This window comes from Lutjanus erythropterus, chromosome 21 (assembly GCF_056507025.1).
Source record: "Lutjanus erythropterus isolate fLutEry1 chromosome 21, fLutEry1.hap2, whole genome shotgun sequence".
Lineage (NCBI taxonomy): Eukaryota > Metazoa > Chordata > Actinopteri > Lutjaniformes > Lutjanidae > Lutjanus > Lutjanus erythropterus.
Genome location: NC_139337.1, coordinates 6371769 through 6389082, shown reverse-complemented (window position 1 = coordinate 6389082; position 17314 = coordinate 6371769). Strand labels below are relative to the sequence as shown.

The 17314-nt window shown below is 39.4% G+C and overlaps 1 protein-coding gene across 1 annotated transcript in view; it reads left to right on the top strand.

Annotated features, from left to right (window-relative positions):
• The window catches only part of kcnh2b (potassium voltage-gated channel, subfamily H (eag-related), member 2b), a 298591-nt gene that overhangs the window by 31674 nt on the left and 249603 nt on the right, over nt 1-17314 (top strand). Inside the window, exon 2 of the mRNA XM_084747800.1 lies at nt 10068-10298. Coding sequence (XP_084603926.1) covers nt 10068-10298 — 231 coding nt within the window. The remainder of the gene's footprint in view (nt 1-10067; nt 10299-17314) is intronic.

Below are 17314 nucleotides of genomic sequence, written 5' to 3'. Positions count from 1 at the left end.
AATAGAATGATACTTCGCCTGCGGTGCTCAAAGCACCAAAAAATACTATGAAAAACTCAACAGGGATGTCTATGTCTGGAAATCATAACCAGGCTACTCAAGATAATGTACAGACCTTGTTGTGATCTGTTTCATGTACAATGTAGGAACTATTATTTTCTGCTGAATTACATCTGCCAACTGTATCTCTGTGCAATGTGCATCTAGTCATGAATGAAAGGCTCATGCTTGTGGCAGTTTGTGATGTAAACATCTATGGCATCTTCCTTGGCTGAGCTGTAATGCTAGCACCCCTTAGCTATTTAGCGTGTAAACTGTACTGTTTAGACTACTGCATTTTTTTCAAGTATGATTCCTTATATTCCTTCATAGACACCAAAAAGGAAGTCAAGTACACTTTACAGAAAGGTATTCACAAATAAATATACATACATGTATGCACATACAGACCCTCATGATACATAGAAATACCATGGTGAATACTTGACCTGCAACAGAGCCTTAGCTGTGTTAGAAATGTCTGTATGGATGTCAATTTGTCCTATTTATTTCGTATATTAGTCAATCATAAGAGGCAGTTTCTGATGGGTCAGTGAACCTTTCAGAGTAAGCAGGGTTGCCCTCCCCCTCCCAGCCCAGTGCCTCAGAATGACCCTCTTTACTGTAGAGAGCAAATGTAATGTAATGTCCATTTAACCAAGAAGTAATTTTAACCAAAACCATGATATTTTCAGTTGTTTTTGCACCTAATTGACCCTTTAACCAGAACAATGTGAAAAAAGGCATGGCTTTATTTTTGCAACACTGATTTTATCACAGTTTTAGGAAAGTACTGATAAGTGATGGCAAAAGTGACCTTCTGGAGGACAAATACAAGCAATGTATTGTTTTGTTCAATGTGGATGAATCAACAACTTAGGAGGTATAAGTATAAGTACCATAAGTAAGTAAATACTTAGCTGTTTCAGGGAGTCTTTAATTGGTTCTGAAACAGTGTGGGTTTAATACTGATGCATCTGCATGACCTCCATAAGCAAACTAGACCGTCAACAAGAAGACTGGGTACTTCTGTTTAGTTATTCTTAATGCCTGCTGTGTGGTTGGATTCTCTAGCATGCAGACCAGAAGAGCCTGTGTTTACCAGGCAAAGTTAGAGTGAGCAGTGCATTAGCCTGCTAAAAAGAAGCAGGGGGAGATTTTTCTTTTAGTTGTTTTAATTTTGACATATATTTTGTGATTATGCTTTTGTCAACAGGGACCTTTAGTAGAATATAAAAGTTCCTTGTAGCAGCTTTAATAAGTCAAGTTTAGGATTAGGGACAGTATCCTGATGAGGACTGTCTCTCTATTTATTTTTGAGACAAACCAGCTAACAAATATTATGTGTGAAGTCACTTTTACACATTTGTGTTTTGTATTCAGCCTCTATGTATAATTTGATGATGAATACATTATGATTTTGGCTTGTATATAAATGTAGGCTGCTCTGTAAGTGCTGATCCTCACCAGCATGCTGGGTGAGCGTATTTTGTCTGCTCTCCGTGACTGCTCTCTTGATTAGAGGCCTTTTATTTATCGGCTCGTGAGGTACATGCTGTGTCTCCGTATTTTGAACACAGGGTCACACTGTGTTTTGTCTCGCTGCTTTCTATTCCCTCCTTACTCTCTCTGCTCCAAGTCTGTGTTTGACGCATCGTCATCTGTTCTTGTAGAAATTTCATGTTCGTGCCTGCTGAGAGATAGTAAACACAACACCCTGTGCCACACATACACACAAAGTGCACTCAGTCGATACAGTCATAACCCATATATCCACGTTATGGCTCAACAATTGATACAGAAACAAATCTTTCCAACATCCATAAATCATTTAGCTGCAGCCTCCAAACTCATTCCAACATCATGATGACTGCGGCGGCTCAACAGTTCCTCCAGAACAATGTGCTGGACAAATAGCTTGAGTCAGACACAGGAGTCCTTAATATCACTGGCCAAAAGGTGATTCTGAAAAGAAATGAAGTGTGCAGAAATGTCTGACTATTGCAGACTGGTGTCTTCTCAGTGGTTATGAAATGACTTATAAATCAGTGCTTCAGAGGGAGAATTGCTATGCATCACCTCTGTGAACTGCTTCTGAGACATCATTTACAGGGAATAATGACTTCCTACCCTCTTCCTTGTTAAAGGATAATTCCTGTTCAGGGGCCATTTCATAATCAAGCCTAATGAAGAACACTTAGCAAGAAGAATTGCCTCAGTCTGTGGAGTTTGTTTTAATTTTCATCCATTCATTCATCATAGGGGAATGTGTGATGCATTACCTTCTCCCAAATGTTAATGGCTGGAGGAAGACTCAGACTGTGAAAACTATCAGATCGCAAAACAAGCTTGACTCATATTATTTTATGATTTGTGATTTGAAGTTTGATCACATTGAACACTGTGGTGAAGGAGACGTGATCAATACCAGAAGCATACATGCATCTCACTTCTTGCTTAATAAAAATTTCTAAGGAGTGTTTGGATACATTAGAAGAAAGCAACCTGTAATTCTAGAGAACATTTATTTTTTTCATGAGGCCTTATGATTAATTAATTTTGATCTTAAGTATGATCTCAAGTTTTAAAAAAACTTACTTACTAAGGCATTTTCCTGCTGGTTATGTTGGGGTATTACAGCCAGTGGTGCACTTGGCATCAGCTTTATAAACAATGTGACAGGAATGATCTATTAATGGTGTGAGGAATTAATACTAACACACTCCAAGCTACGTGATTGTCTTTGTTTTGTCAGCCCACTGAATAATACGTGTTGTCTGGCTTCGATCTCCTCCACCATCGCCATGATCTCATCTTCCAACAGGTTCGCTTCTCTCTTTTGGTCCATGGCTATTCACTATTTAAGAAAAAAGAAATAAATAAATAAAATTAAAAAATCAAAAAGAAAGAAAGTAGAGAAAACTCATTTCAAGGTGACTGTTTGAGTTTTAAGTCGAACTCAAATAAGCTCAAAAAAGTTTTGCCGACCCTTAATCTTTTATTGTTTTAATAATTGACTTTTCTTCTTTAGAAAAACTTGAATCTTTGAATTTAAGAAAGCCAGGGTTATGTATTTCAAAAATTGTTTGCCTGATTTATCATCATTGGCTCCCTGCAAATGAAATCGTTACAACTGAAAATATAAAGTTATTAGTCATTATTCACTTTCACTTTTCACAACTTCTAAAATACAAAATGTTTTGTTTCCAAAACTTTTTTCTTTTAAAACTTTATTTCAAAATTTAAGAGTTTAAGAATTAGTAAAGATATTTGTCTTGAAGTTCTGCGTTTTCTATCAAGATACAAATGTTCTTCTCAAAACATTGCTGTTTTTTATGCTCAGTATCTTTTATGAGCCGAACCTAAGCACACAGTCTGAAGACCAAGTTCAAGTATAAATCTAAGCACATTTTTTATAAATGAGGCTCTTGGTCTGCTGAATTGATGAAGTCAGAGGAGTACAGCTGGAGAGTTCAGAACATGATGGAGACTGAGCTCTAAAGATTTCTCCTGGGTCATAGTTAAGGTTATACCTGCAAAGTACAGTTCAGTCTGCAGAACTAAAAGCAGCTACAGTATAATCGATATTTTTAAGATAACAACGTATCAAATGACAGTGTGAAAACAAAGAGAAAGGTGTTGCTCGTAGTGATGAACCTACAGAAAATTATCACCCAAATTTACAGCTCCCTTTGGCTTTGCAGAGCTTTATTGCAAGTTTCAGCTCATCCATCCAGCTGCAACTTTACTGTTTTGGTCCGGTCTCACTATTTCAGCAGGCAGCTGTTTTCAGAGAAAAGGCACTAAAACCTCACTGTACACTACGTGCTCTGCACCAAAAAGAAGACGAGAAGACTAGCAGGGAACACAGTGGAGCATTTATCAGCTAAAGAGTCAGATATTTCCCTCAGGAGTTAGGCGGGACTTCAAAAACAAAGCTAAAAAAGAATGAATATTGGACCATTATTTTAGACATTTGCTGGGTGGATCCAAACACGACTCCAGATGAATTCTAATGTTGCTGTGTTACTGCTGGATACATGTTAATAAGTCATATCAATATCAGCCATATCAACTTAGATGGTGATTATATGTCAGTGTTGTGATCACAGCGTGTTTTTTGCTGCCCCCAAGTGGCCAAATTAACAGTTATTGCAGGTGTAAGGAATGTAATTAAGACAGTTCTTGAACTTGAAGTTTAGGCTTTTTGTCACGAATCTGAGGCAGAACCCAAATGCAGGCGCTGGGCAGGCATCGTTTATAATCAGAATAAACAGGAATGGCGAGATGGAGACTGGCAGGGGTTTGGGCTGAGATGAGGGGAGAGGTATCCAGGGGGTTAAGCTTGGCAAAGGGTAATCTGAGAAAGAGAGCTGGCAGGTGGGCTGGGCAAACTGGCGAAGCAGGTATGCTGGCAGGAATTTCTGGAGAAAGGGAAAACCAGTATGAGTCTCTAGGCAGGCAGGTAAACAAACTGGCAAACAGGTAAGACAGGCAAGCTAACGAGGCTTTTAGACAAACCATGAACGGCACAATGATCCGTCCATGACTCGCCGTTAGGACAGAGTTCTGTGAAGAGTTTTGTGAAGACGGTTACTTTGAAAGTTGTCTCAACTTGTCAGCTTGTCTCTTCTTTTTTCAGTGTTCCTGATGAAACCCTTATTTGTGCTGCATTCAATAAAGGGAATCACTGATCGTAAGGCAGGTGAATTAAGTTGAGATTTATAGATCACAAGTGCTTAAGTTACTAATTTTCTTTTCAGAACCTGCTTAAGCAAGATTTTTTTTAATGTTCAATATCTTTTATGAATTGAACTTAAGCACACTGTTAGAAATAATCACCTACCTATTATTTCTAACAGTGTAGTGGATAGTAGTAATAATTAGAACTGAGTTAAAGTAAGAATAGGCTGCTCACCATTTAAATGGTGAATGCCCCACTCATTTGACACAGTGAAAGCCACGCCCACCAACCACATTGCCCGCACAAATACAAAAAAGTTTATAACACAGAGAACAGATGAATATGATTCAGGTTTACATGAAATCATGTTATGAACATTACTGTCTGGTGTCTGCTGGTGATTATTTGCAATCTAGGAAAGCAACCATGGCTGTTTCATTTTCGACTGACATTGTTTTGTCAGCTGATAACTATGTGAATGCCACCACTGGCTGACATATTACACTCCATTTGAAGATTTTGCAGCCCTCGCTGTTTCGCTTTAAGTGGCACACTGGCAAATGAGTGAACTCACAACAGGAAACACCAGGAAAAACACTGTGGCGTGGTCCCCAACCATGACACTGTTTATCTTTGGCGAGCGTTGCCAATATGAGCTTAGAAAAATATTAGTGATTCACTTTGATGGGAGAGGATGGGGAATGGCATGCAATCAAGGTGCCCAGCATGCACATAACTTTCCCACATTGCATCATATTTCATAGATGCAAACATTAAAGCCGCGCTACACTACACCTGACTTTTAAGTGTCTTTTTTCAATTTGCAGCTCAGTAATGGAAACTACTGATTGTCTCTTATATAGGAAGTGGCAAATAACCGAATAAAGGAGTGATTTTGGACCCAGCTTCTCTGTGGTGCGGCGGTGGCCAACTATGTGCCGCGGAGAGCCAAGAGTCAGCAGGTTTTCATTTCCAGCCAATCACCTCAGTGGAGTTTTCACTGATGAATTCTTTTTCTCTCCTCGTCCTGAGTCTTTGTGCAGACTGAAAACCTGAAGGCTATCTGCCCCCCACTCACCCCTGCTGTGGTGTCTATTGTATGTGAATACATTTTTAGATTTTAATGTATTTCATTTTTTCATTTAACAACAAAGTTGTACAAAAAGTTTTGAGAGATGGTGGTGATTGAATTGTTAGTGAATCAAGCTGCCTGATTGATCCTATTCAGTCCCACTGGTCGTATTTTGTCACAGCCTGATGTATTGCAGAATACTCATAGTACTCATTGGTACATTGGCATCATTCAGAGCTCTCACTCTGAGTTATAGCAAGTGTATTGATTATTTTTTTTCACTTGTCATGCTTTAGCTGCTCCATCCAGCACTTGTCTAGATTTATAGGACGACTGTGCTCATACATCTGTTCGTCCCTCGTTTTGATGACAAATTCTGAGCACAAACTCACGGAAAAAATGCAGTGATTATGCTTTACCTTTCAGCAGCATTTTAAACCCAGTTTCCTGTTAGCTGGCACTGTGTTTTAGGTTCATTGTGATCAAGGTCTGAAGTCTTAACATACTGAGCGAGAAGCAATTACAGGGACAAAATCGCTCAGAGTTCACTGCAGCAATGAGGCGCTCTTCCCTTTTCACAGACTGAAGTCCTTGAGGAAGATTTATCACCGTCCGCCTTTGTGAGAATCTCCCAACATGGAATGGAAATTACCAAAAGTGTCAGGCTGTTTTTTTTTTTTTTTTTTCTTTGTGACCCAGGGTGCATTAAGGACCTGCCTGGCTTGTTCACCGCAACAATAATATTGAGGCTGAAGTAAAGTTATTTATGTCACCTAAAAAGCTTAATGGTCATGACTCTGTCCTTTTATCCGAGCTTCTCGCCGAAACCCCTCTGACAAACACCTCCCAACTGCAATCTTCTACTGAAAAATAGTTTTGTGCCTTAAAGTTTGTTCTCATTATAATGGAAATATCTTGCTTGATGTGTGGCCTCGTTAGTGGCTTTCAAATGCATTTCCAGACCATCAGAGTGGCCGTTATCTTTGCTGAAAACCTCAGCAGACGGAACCAAACAGATTGCAACTTTGAGGACAAATCCTGATTCTCCCTAAGTGCCCAAATCCGTGGTTTTCACAATGAAAAGCATTAAAAAAAGAAAATTGATAGTGTCCCTCCTTTCTTTTCTTATCTGTTTTGTGTGCATCTGTTGATCCGGATGACAAGCTGCTACACACAATTGCCGTTATGGGGATAAATTAAGTTTTTATTAGTTCAATTCAACTGAATTCACAGCCACCATGTTAAAATGTTCTCACAAAGCCTTAGAGAAATCATGACTGGTTTTTCACTACAGTCTCCAGTCCATTTACTTGATGCAGGCTAATTGCTGAGAAATGTGGTCAGATTCTTCTTCCATTTCTGGACGGATCACTTCTCCTCTATCCCCACTCTGCCATATCTTTTTCTCCAAGTCTCCCTCCGTTCATTATCTTGCTTCTGTTTCACTTGTTTTCCATCCTCTACCCACCCTTTACTCAATTTATCTCCTGTTCTTCTGTCATTCTTCCTTCATACCCGAAGACTTTCTATGCATCCATCCCATTTCCATCCATTTATTCATCCTCAGTCATCCAGCCCTCCTGTTGTTTCTCACTTCACCCACTCTTTTCTGTCACCAGCCATTCCTGCTTCCCTCTAACCATCTATATGACTATTTATGAGTGCAGTATTCCTCACAGAGTGAAAGTAACAGGGAACATTGGGGCTCTTCAGTGGCTTAAAGCTGTTTAGTGGAGGCAATCTATTAGTCTGTCAGACCATCACAGCACAAACACAATCACGTCCACACCCTATTATGTTGTCCGTGTGTGTTCCCACAAGTCACATGAGAGATTCACCTCACACAAACTGGCGCCTTGTAGTTTATTCACAAAGCTTTGTAAGTGAAGAGTCCGTGCGCTGGGTAAGGGAGTATGTGCAAGTGTGTCTGTTTTTTTGTGTGTGTAGTCACAACAGCAGCTCTCTGAGTGCATTCAGATCATCCACTGACATTGAGCAGAGGCCATGGAGTTAAATGGCTCCTTCTACAGTAAGTGGTTTAGAGAGAGACACACACATCAGAGCTCTGAGGGAAACGGAGCTACCAAGGTTGCAGCTGCGGTTTATACTTTTGACCACAATTATAAACTCATATATGCAAATCTATGGACACACACACTTGGCGTTAAGGTGAATTGTAGAAGTGTTATACATTTCTAGATATAATAGTCTATTATACAGATTTAATAGACCATTAACATTAAAATCACTTCATAAAAGTTCAATAAGCCAACTGTGAATGACCTATAGTGACACTGAAGAGCATATGCTATTGCAGTTTTTAATAATGCCAGTGTTACTTTAATTTTATTTTGAAAGTTTCACTCTTATTTTGAATTTGGTGTGGCAGCAGGAAGCTAAATTTCTTGAGGAGGGTAGGAGCAGGTGTCGAAACAGTGAAAACCCTTTCAGATGAGAAATTCATATTGATTAGAGCAGTGTTTCCCATCATCCCTGGTCCTCAGGGTCCACTGTCCTGCATGTTTTAGATGTGTCCCTGCTCCAACACACCTGATTCAGATGATCAGCTCGTCATCAAGCCTCTGCAGAAGCCTGATAACGAGCTGATCATTTGAATCAGGTGTGTTGGAGCAGGGAGACATCTAAAACATGCAGGACAGTGAGCTGTGAGGACCAGGGATGATGGGAAACACTGGATTAGAACGTGTCTGAAAAGGGGACAAGGTCTGTGAACGCTTCATTTCATTTAGTAACAAAATAACTTCACAGCTTCACACAGCTTATTAGGTTTGAAAATTTGTCTTTTTAAGGTAGCAAGACTGCTGTATATGCTAAACACGCAGGTGATTTCTGTCCTCTTTAATGAGTACAGTAATTAGCATTCCTTGCTAACTGGGCTTCACCAGTCTGGGGAAATGCTTATAAAGGTGCTCTGTGCATGCTTAAACTAGCGTTAACTGGGTTAATGTGAGAGTAAAAACGAAAAGTATTAACTCAGCTATATTTTCACTAAACTAACATTTATCTTCTGTTGAAATGTACGACTTTCTTTTAGCTTTTCCTCACAACATTTCTGTAGACATTTTGTCTTGTTTAGCAGGAAAAAGCACAGATGTTACTGTTAACTTTAATTAATGATGGCTCCATTCCAGTAAGCCATACAGTTAGCCAGCCCTGATACTGTTAAGACTAATTGGCTGTCTTTATTACTATCAGTGATTACACTTGTGGTTTCCTGCTATGACAAGTCAAAATGCTGTGAAGAAGGCCTGTCTTTTCCAGGTCAACATGTTCCTCAAATCAGAGCTTTGGTTCTTGTAACATTATTCTCACTCTAGACCTTTTTTTCAGGCACTGAAATAGTCGGGTAAACACAGGTGTTAACAGTGGTACTAATTAAGCTCCTGTTCCATTTGGTGTAGCAGACGCTTTCCAGTGAGGCTACATGCACATGTTTGACCTGGATGGAAGGGAACTTAATTGTCATTGGTAACACCTGTGTTTACACTAATATTTCATTTCAAAATGGCTGCTGTGAAAAGTTGAGTCTGTATTTTATTCTCATAACCCATATCAGTGGGTTCTGACATTTTATAGATTAAACAACTGATTGACTGATCACGAAAATAATCAATTGATTGTTAATTGATGATGAAAGTAATTTGTTGCAGCAGATGTATATATATATATATATATATATATATATATATATATATATATATATATATATATATATATATATATATATATATATATATATATAGTTCATGTGGTTTGTTTCTGCCTGTGGCCATCAAACTGTATCACTTTCAATATTACTTTTTCTGTTTTTGCTTGCTTTGTTTGATAACTTATCATAGTTCTATTGTTATTCTATAAGGCACAGTTTCTTTGCATTTACTCACTATATACTTTATATTTTATATTTCACTTATTTGGTACTATATTGTTGTTATTCTCATGTTACTGTAATCTTTGGAGCAATCCAACAAATCTTACCTTATTGTATCGTATCTTATTCATTATAAGATTATCTGAAAATGCCAGATAGTTGGCCACATATGTTTACATAAAATTCAGTTTTGACTGAGGTTAAAGTCTAATGACCTATTTCTCCTGAAGGCTCATTATACTGTAATTCTCACATTTTTTTCCTTGCCTTCATTTGTTGTTTTGTTTTTCTCTGTCACCCACACTTCAGTACCATTATTTAAATTTCTGTGTTGCCGTCTCTGTGAAAAGTAAGCCAAACTTTTCTCATTCCACCCACAGGTCGCAAGTTCGTCATAGCCAACGCGAGAGTGGAGAACTGCGCCATCATCTTCTGCAACGATGGCTTCTGCCACATGTGTGGTTACTCGCGCGCGGAGATCATGCAGAAGCCATGCACGTGTAACTTCCTGTACGGACCTGACACCAAGCGACTGGCCATCGCCCAGATGGCGCAGGCCCTGCTTGGATCGGAGGAGAGGAAAGTGGAGATCAACCTTTACCGCAAAGATGGTAGGGAGAAAAGTTTCTTAGAGTGTGTTTGTGTGGAAGTCGGAGAGAGTGTGTGCACCTCCTTGTTGTTGGCCTGTTGACTTACAGTACAGTGTCTGTTCATGTATGGGGAGGAAAGTGTGTGTTATTTTACATAAAAGTTCGAGCTGACAGTGATGTAGTAATACAGATGAAGAGAAGGACCAAAAAGTAGGTCACTGTGAGTACACTTAGTTGTGGTGGTCGGATTCTTTACAAAACCTACAAGTATATGGTGTGTTAGTTGCGGTGCTGTTGTTAGGTTGCATGTATTGGGGTGGAAAGAGTACTATATCTGCTTGTAGGTGTTTGAACGCTTTTGTCACTATAAAGTAGCTGTTTCTCAGTTGGCCTCAGTATCTGTTTTTGTATTGTGTATGGATCTTTTGGCACCCACAAGCTCATGCTTCTGTGTCAGTTGTTATGTGTGAGTGACCTGACTACTGTTTACTGATAAGTCCATGTATTTTGTGCCTCTTGCAACATTTTAGTGCCAGATTTCTTGTTGTGGTGAGTGCTGAAGCACAGAGAATGCAGTATGGTACATTCGGTGTGTTTCCAGATTGTATTAACAGAAGATGAATATATAACTGTGCTTAGGTTACAGCTTAGTACCTTTAAAACTATTCGTATAAAAGTCACATCAAAGTTAAAAACATAACAGCTGCTTTGTAACATTTTAAATATACCTTACCTGAATTAACCTTAACAGTAAGATGTGTTTTAGAGTAAAGCAAATGGGGGAAGCCCTTGGAGAATTCTCTCCAGTGACAAGAGTGTATTTATGTCTACACACATGCCAACTGGAGCAGGACCAGGTAACAGGACGCTGGTCATGGCAACGATAAACGGCTTCCATGGTGATAAAGAGCTGCCATGGTAATAAAGTCAGCAACTCCCTGGGCTACGGCCAAAGCATCAGCTGGACATTTTCCACCTGTGAACAGACAGCAGAGCAGGAGCAAGAGAAACAAACTATGGGGAAAAGAGGGCAAGATGACTAAGAGGCAGGAAAACAGCACAGCTCTGAAAAGCGAGGAAAAACCAGTGGGTGAGAGGTGGGAGAAACAAAGAGTGAGAGAAAGAAACGGTGACTGTCAGAGGCTGTGTTTCTCACGTAATCTGAAAGCGTTGTTGGTGGTGAAAAGAGAGAGGGAGAAACAGAGAGATGGCGCCAGCTGTCTCCTGATACTTCTGAGGAGTGCTTTGCCAATTCAGCCCCTCCCTCTGCACATTTCACTTTCCACTGTTTATACTGGAGACGTGGACACACGCACCAGCAATCTGCTGTACGAAAGTGCCTCGTAAAAAGCTACAGCCCTGTATATAGAATTATGGAGGTGTTGTCACTTCTGTCCCACTGGCTATGCTAACGAGAGTCCACCATGCTATCAACACGTAGTTAAAGGATTTTGAAGCAACTTTTAATGCCTGCAAGAGTCTGCCAGTGCAGGCTGGTAGCTGCTGTTGGCACACACAGTGCAGTAGCTTGAATATGCCCTCCCAGACAAAAGAGAAATTACCATATTAACAAAAACTTTATAGCCCGGTACTTTGTAATTTTAGAAAGGACCTGATTCATGTAATGACCATTCTCAAAGCAATGACTAATCTGATTGTAATATCCATAAAATAGAACTGTTGGAGGTAACAAGAGCTCAGTGAGGGGCAGATGAGCCTGGCCCAGCAAACTCATTCCAAACAATATCACTTAGATTTAACAAATAATGGAAAGAGTCTTTCTTTCTGTTTTTGTATTATAGAAAGTGCATCTGGTATTTTTCATGCAAGGAAGAAGTTAGCAAGTTAGTTCGTTTCTGTTAGTCTTCAGGAAATTTGTGTCTGTGGGTCTGTCAAATTACAACAGCAAAGACATTGCAATTACAGATGGAGAATTATCAACAAAGTGCTCCACAATCAAGACTTAAATATGACAAAAGCTGTAGTGTAGCTGTAAATGAGGATCTGTGGGACATGGGAGGTCAGCAAAGGCAGTACTCTGTACCTCTGTCCTGGTGCTAAAAGCTAAGGTTGTCAAGAATATCAATACTTGAATACTTTTTCAGTGCCATGCGATTTAAACGATACTATATTTATAATTTCGATAGTATTAAAAGTTCCAAAGCAATAAAAAAAGAAGGTCGAAGTGCTCACTCAAGACCTCCATTCAAAATAGTCTTTATTTTCCTGCCTGAAATTTGACATTTTTCAGTACTTTTTTCTGTGCCAGTTGTTAATTTAAAAAAAAAAAGGACAAACATTATCCTATTTGATGTACCTAGGACTTTTTATTCTTTTTGCTGTAGTATCGAAAGAGGTATAGAGTATTTCTTTATACTAGTATAGTATTGAAGTTTAAAATTCTGGTATTGTGACAACCCTAGTAACAACTAGTATTCACCCGCCCTTTCCCTGCCACTCGGGACTCACAAATGTTAGCAATCTTGGCAGAAAGTTAGCAGAAAGCAAGAATTCTCTCCACAATTATACATTGTGAGTATTTATTGTGGCAGCTTAGCACTGTCAAAAGCATTGTAGATTCCTATTTGATTGTTATTTATGTTTGAAGAGTCAACTGACCATGCTTAGTGTTTCCATCAGTTTATATTTAAACAGTTTCACTCTTCAGACTCAGACCTAACAGCTGCCTTGGAGCAGATAATGATCAAGTTTTTGCCCAAGAGCATCCCATAGACAACCAACACTAGTCATTAGCTTTTCTGCCATCACATTTTCCTTGCAACTTCCCATGACAAAGACATCAGTGTGATTTACTCGCACTGTCGACAAACTCATGGCATCATTCCTGTTGGAAGCTTTGAGCATCTGCTCTGTTTGCCCAGGGATGTGTGTAGTGGAGTCTGAGTGGGATTAGAATTCACAGGTGCTTCGGTCGTCATACTGGGCAGCGTTCATGTGAGAATTCTAATAACTAACTGCATAAATGTGATCCAGGGGTTCTCCAGAGAAAATATGGATAGATGACCTACTAGATATAAAAAAAATCTAGTTGGTTTCTTTATCACACAGCAATATCACACGATGAGTTATGTAACAGATGTTTTTGAATAGAATAGATCAGTGTTTCCCAAACTTTTTTTTTTTTCCTGGAAATCGCTTAAAAAATGTTTTACAATAGGTCTTATCAATAACTTTTCGGAAGAGTTATTTTTTGCATAAATAAACATTCCTGACCATTTATACTGACATTTCTGCATCATGTTATGTTATATTGACACGTTATTGAAAAAAAGTTTAAAACTTGAATGAGAAATAAATCTTTTATAAAAGGCCTACTGGATCTTAAATTTGCACAATTTCCTCCATGGACATTTATTTATTTGGTGACCCAAATAAACTCTCCTGTGACCGCCCCCAGTTTCCTCTGCCAAGTCTGTTGTTTGATTGTATCATCAGGACACAGAGTGCATTAACACATTGAAGTTGCACAGGATGCGTGTCACCGCAAGTTGAAGAATAATTTGGTTTTGATGGATGCTTGCGTTCTCTCAGCACCTTCTAGTCTCACAAAGTGACAACAGAAATCCCATAAAAACCATATAGCATTGTGTCTTCTGCATGCTTGCATTAAGGAAGTAATGAATGCTGAGAGGATTGAAAAGTGTTAAAAGCTGTTATCTACTGTGGCAATGCGACTGAGCTTAGCTGACAATACATATATAAACAAACACACACGCACTTGCACTGTGCCAACACACCAGACATATCCCTTTTTAGGAATGGGGAGTTGTGTTTGTCATGTTGCCATGGAGTTTGTAAAGAGACCCTCAACATGTTGTCACAGTAACCAAGGGACACTCTTATGAGTGGATGGAAAAAAAATGTCTGTTTTGGCACCCCTCCTCCACTGGACACATCTCCTTTCTGTGGGTGAGACTGTGTCTAGATTTATACTATAGTAATGTAGCTATGTTTTTTTTGTTTTTTTTTTACTTCTGAGTTAAAAATTTAAGTATTTGGATCTATTACTGCAGATCATATCTTTATCTACTTAAATGATACCTTCTGATATGTCATTATTTTAAACTGGACATCAAAACTTTTCCATCTTTGTTCTGAACCAAAGCTTTCTGTCGTGAGTAAAATCTAGGGCTGCCCCCTGAAAGTTCTGAATGATTTTATCTTTGTTTTTTTTTTGGTCAGTGTGCATTACAATAACAGGATAAAACAGATTAGAATCTTAACTAAAGGTTCACAGATAATATTTCAGTGAGGAATATAGTTTTGTGTTAGCTGGCAGACTTCAAACAAATCCATGTGAAGCAAGTTTCTGCTCTCGTTTTTTAGCTGTATCATTGTACACAGAGCAATGCAACAACGTGGCAGGCTGTAAACTTTACAAACACAAGCAAACCACAAAATTAACTGCGATGGAAGTGGAGAAGAGTGACACATGACGCAATGCAGTGGCTTAAATGCTGTCAGCATCCGATTTAATACCTGAGAACTCACACTTTTACTTTGACTGATTGTGTGAAAATCACAGATGATGGAGATAAGCGTCAAAATGTGAGTCTTAACACAAAGGCTACTCATGTTGTCTGATATAGGAATTTAACGTGGCACACTGAACTGAAAAAAAACAAAACTTTGTATAGAACTGCCAAGCCTGATTTGATTTACAAATTTCGAAATCAAGTACAGTCCTTGTAAAATACTTATTGATATGTACTCAGTAAATTAATAAAAACATTATGCCCAGGAAGGCTGTTTGGTATGTGTGTGTGTGTGTGGGCAGGTTTGACCATGGTGACTTCTCTCTCAATCATAGTCACACACACAGTCAAGCTCACAGAGACACAAACACAGAGTCTTAGGTAACCCCAGCAGGCTACCTTCAAGCCACCAGAGAGCCACTGATCGAACACCGTGGACACGCCTCATCCATAATGCACACAAGGAGGAAACACTATGCCACCTCCTCTTGTCCCCTCTGCCTCCTTCCTCATGTCCCTCCCTCCTCTCGTAAAGGCGTAGAAGGTAAAGAAAGAATAGCCTTCTCTTTGTCTTTGAAAAGCAACCTAAGCAATGAGTGTGCAGCCGTGTGTGTTTTACTTGGAACAGTGACACTGTGTAGCCATAACCCACACATGCATCCATACAGAGAACACACACACACATGCGCACACACAGTATGTGCACACACAGGTTTCATCTGAGCCCATTTATCTAGTGCCAAGTTTAGGCATGAGCTTTCACGATGATGGATCTCCCTTCTCGCTCTTGCGCTCAATTGTCCGACTCCGATTGCTCACCAGCTTAATCAATCATGCTCTCCAGGTAAAGTGCAATAGGAAACATACACACATACACTGGGCATGTAGAGGTTTTGGTACTGAATGGGTTACTGCCCCAGTTGGATGTTAGCTTCAAGGCTTTGAATCCCTTCGCTGGCTGAATGTCACAGCTATGTGGTTTTACGTTGGCCTTTGGTTCACAGGGAAATATGGTGGCAACTAGGGAGTGGTTAAAAGGGGAAACAAGAGCATTGGTGTCTTTGTTCTGTTGGGCAGAAAAAATAGAAAGAGAATGAACAAACTGTTTTAACGAGATAGATATTCCCCTTTTTTCTCTCTCTTGAACTTGCACACTATGACCTTCTGTCTGTTTCTGAATCTCAGTCACTCCCTCTCAAACTCTCTCCTCACCTTGTTTCTTATCTTTCTCTTCTCAGTCTGTCTTATTCTGTCCTTATGACTCTAGATGCAAAGCCTTACTATCGCCCGCTTTTCCTCCTGTTGCATTGACTCTGTCTCTTTAACTTTCTCACGACCTTTGTCTGTGTCTCTCTTTCTGGCCCTTCGACTAGGGAAGCGAGAACATTGATCACAGTCAGCCTGTATCCATGTGACAGAGTGGGTTCTTATACAGGTTGTCTGTATCAAGACAGCTATCATGAGCGAGATCAATCCAAGGATGTCACTGTTGTCAGTGTTGAGCTACTGGAGCAAGTCTAAATCCCATTTCAAGTGGCTGTTTGACAGTTTCTTTCTGTAACAGCAGATTCAAGCCAGGTAATAAAAATCCTTTGAAAACAGAATATTTCATGTGTTATCTGTTTAGGATGATAGAATCTCGTCAGGCTGTGCTCCTTAGTCCACAGAGAGTAAATATAAATTTCTGTATATAGCACAACAGAGTTGAGTGAAAAGACAGGCACAAATATGTAAACTGAGTCAACTCTATTAGCCACTCTTGTGAGATTCATAACTAATGCTTCTAACCATAACAGTACTGTAACTGCCCCCTTTGATTAGTTTTGTTAATGTGTCTAAAATGTTTTCAGTATGTAGAATTTAATTAGACACATAGACAAACATTGTAGAACTCTATCTACTTGTTAAAATAAACCTTTGCAACAAATGACATTGAGAGAAAACATACACAGCTAGGTGGGATACTTAGGCAAAATCGCCTCTGTGTGTGCGCTCGATTTGATATTCTTTATTTACTGAGACTCCACTCAAGTGGACACGAGTATGTTGAAAATGAAACGGATAATCAGCTTTCGCAAGGCAAGACAATCAACTGTGATGTTTTGATTGTTGCAAACAATCAAACACGATGAAGAAGAATTTAAGTTATTCGGCTAGAACATTTTTGGCAAATGGGCAGGCAGAGGTCAGGAGGAGGACAGACAGATGGAGCCTATTGGCTGAAACGTCAAATTAAAGATGCACTAAGCTTAACTGTCTAGTGGTCAGGAAGACATCATGCCCAATTCCATACACATCAGTGAGTAGTTATGACTTTTCAGTCCAGGGAGTCAGGTGCACTGAACACCCCTTCTCACCCCTTCTCCTTTCCCAAGTTTACCTGCCATCTGTTACAGAAGCTTTGAAATGCCCAGAGCACCTTCCAAAGCAGTCTATGTTGCTGTTTCCTTGGTTTAAAGTTGTGATGATCAACATAGGAAGAGAAATTGAGCTTCATTTGAAGGAGATACTGATTAAATCACAATGACACGAGCTTCAGTC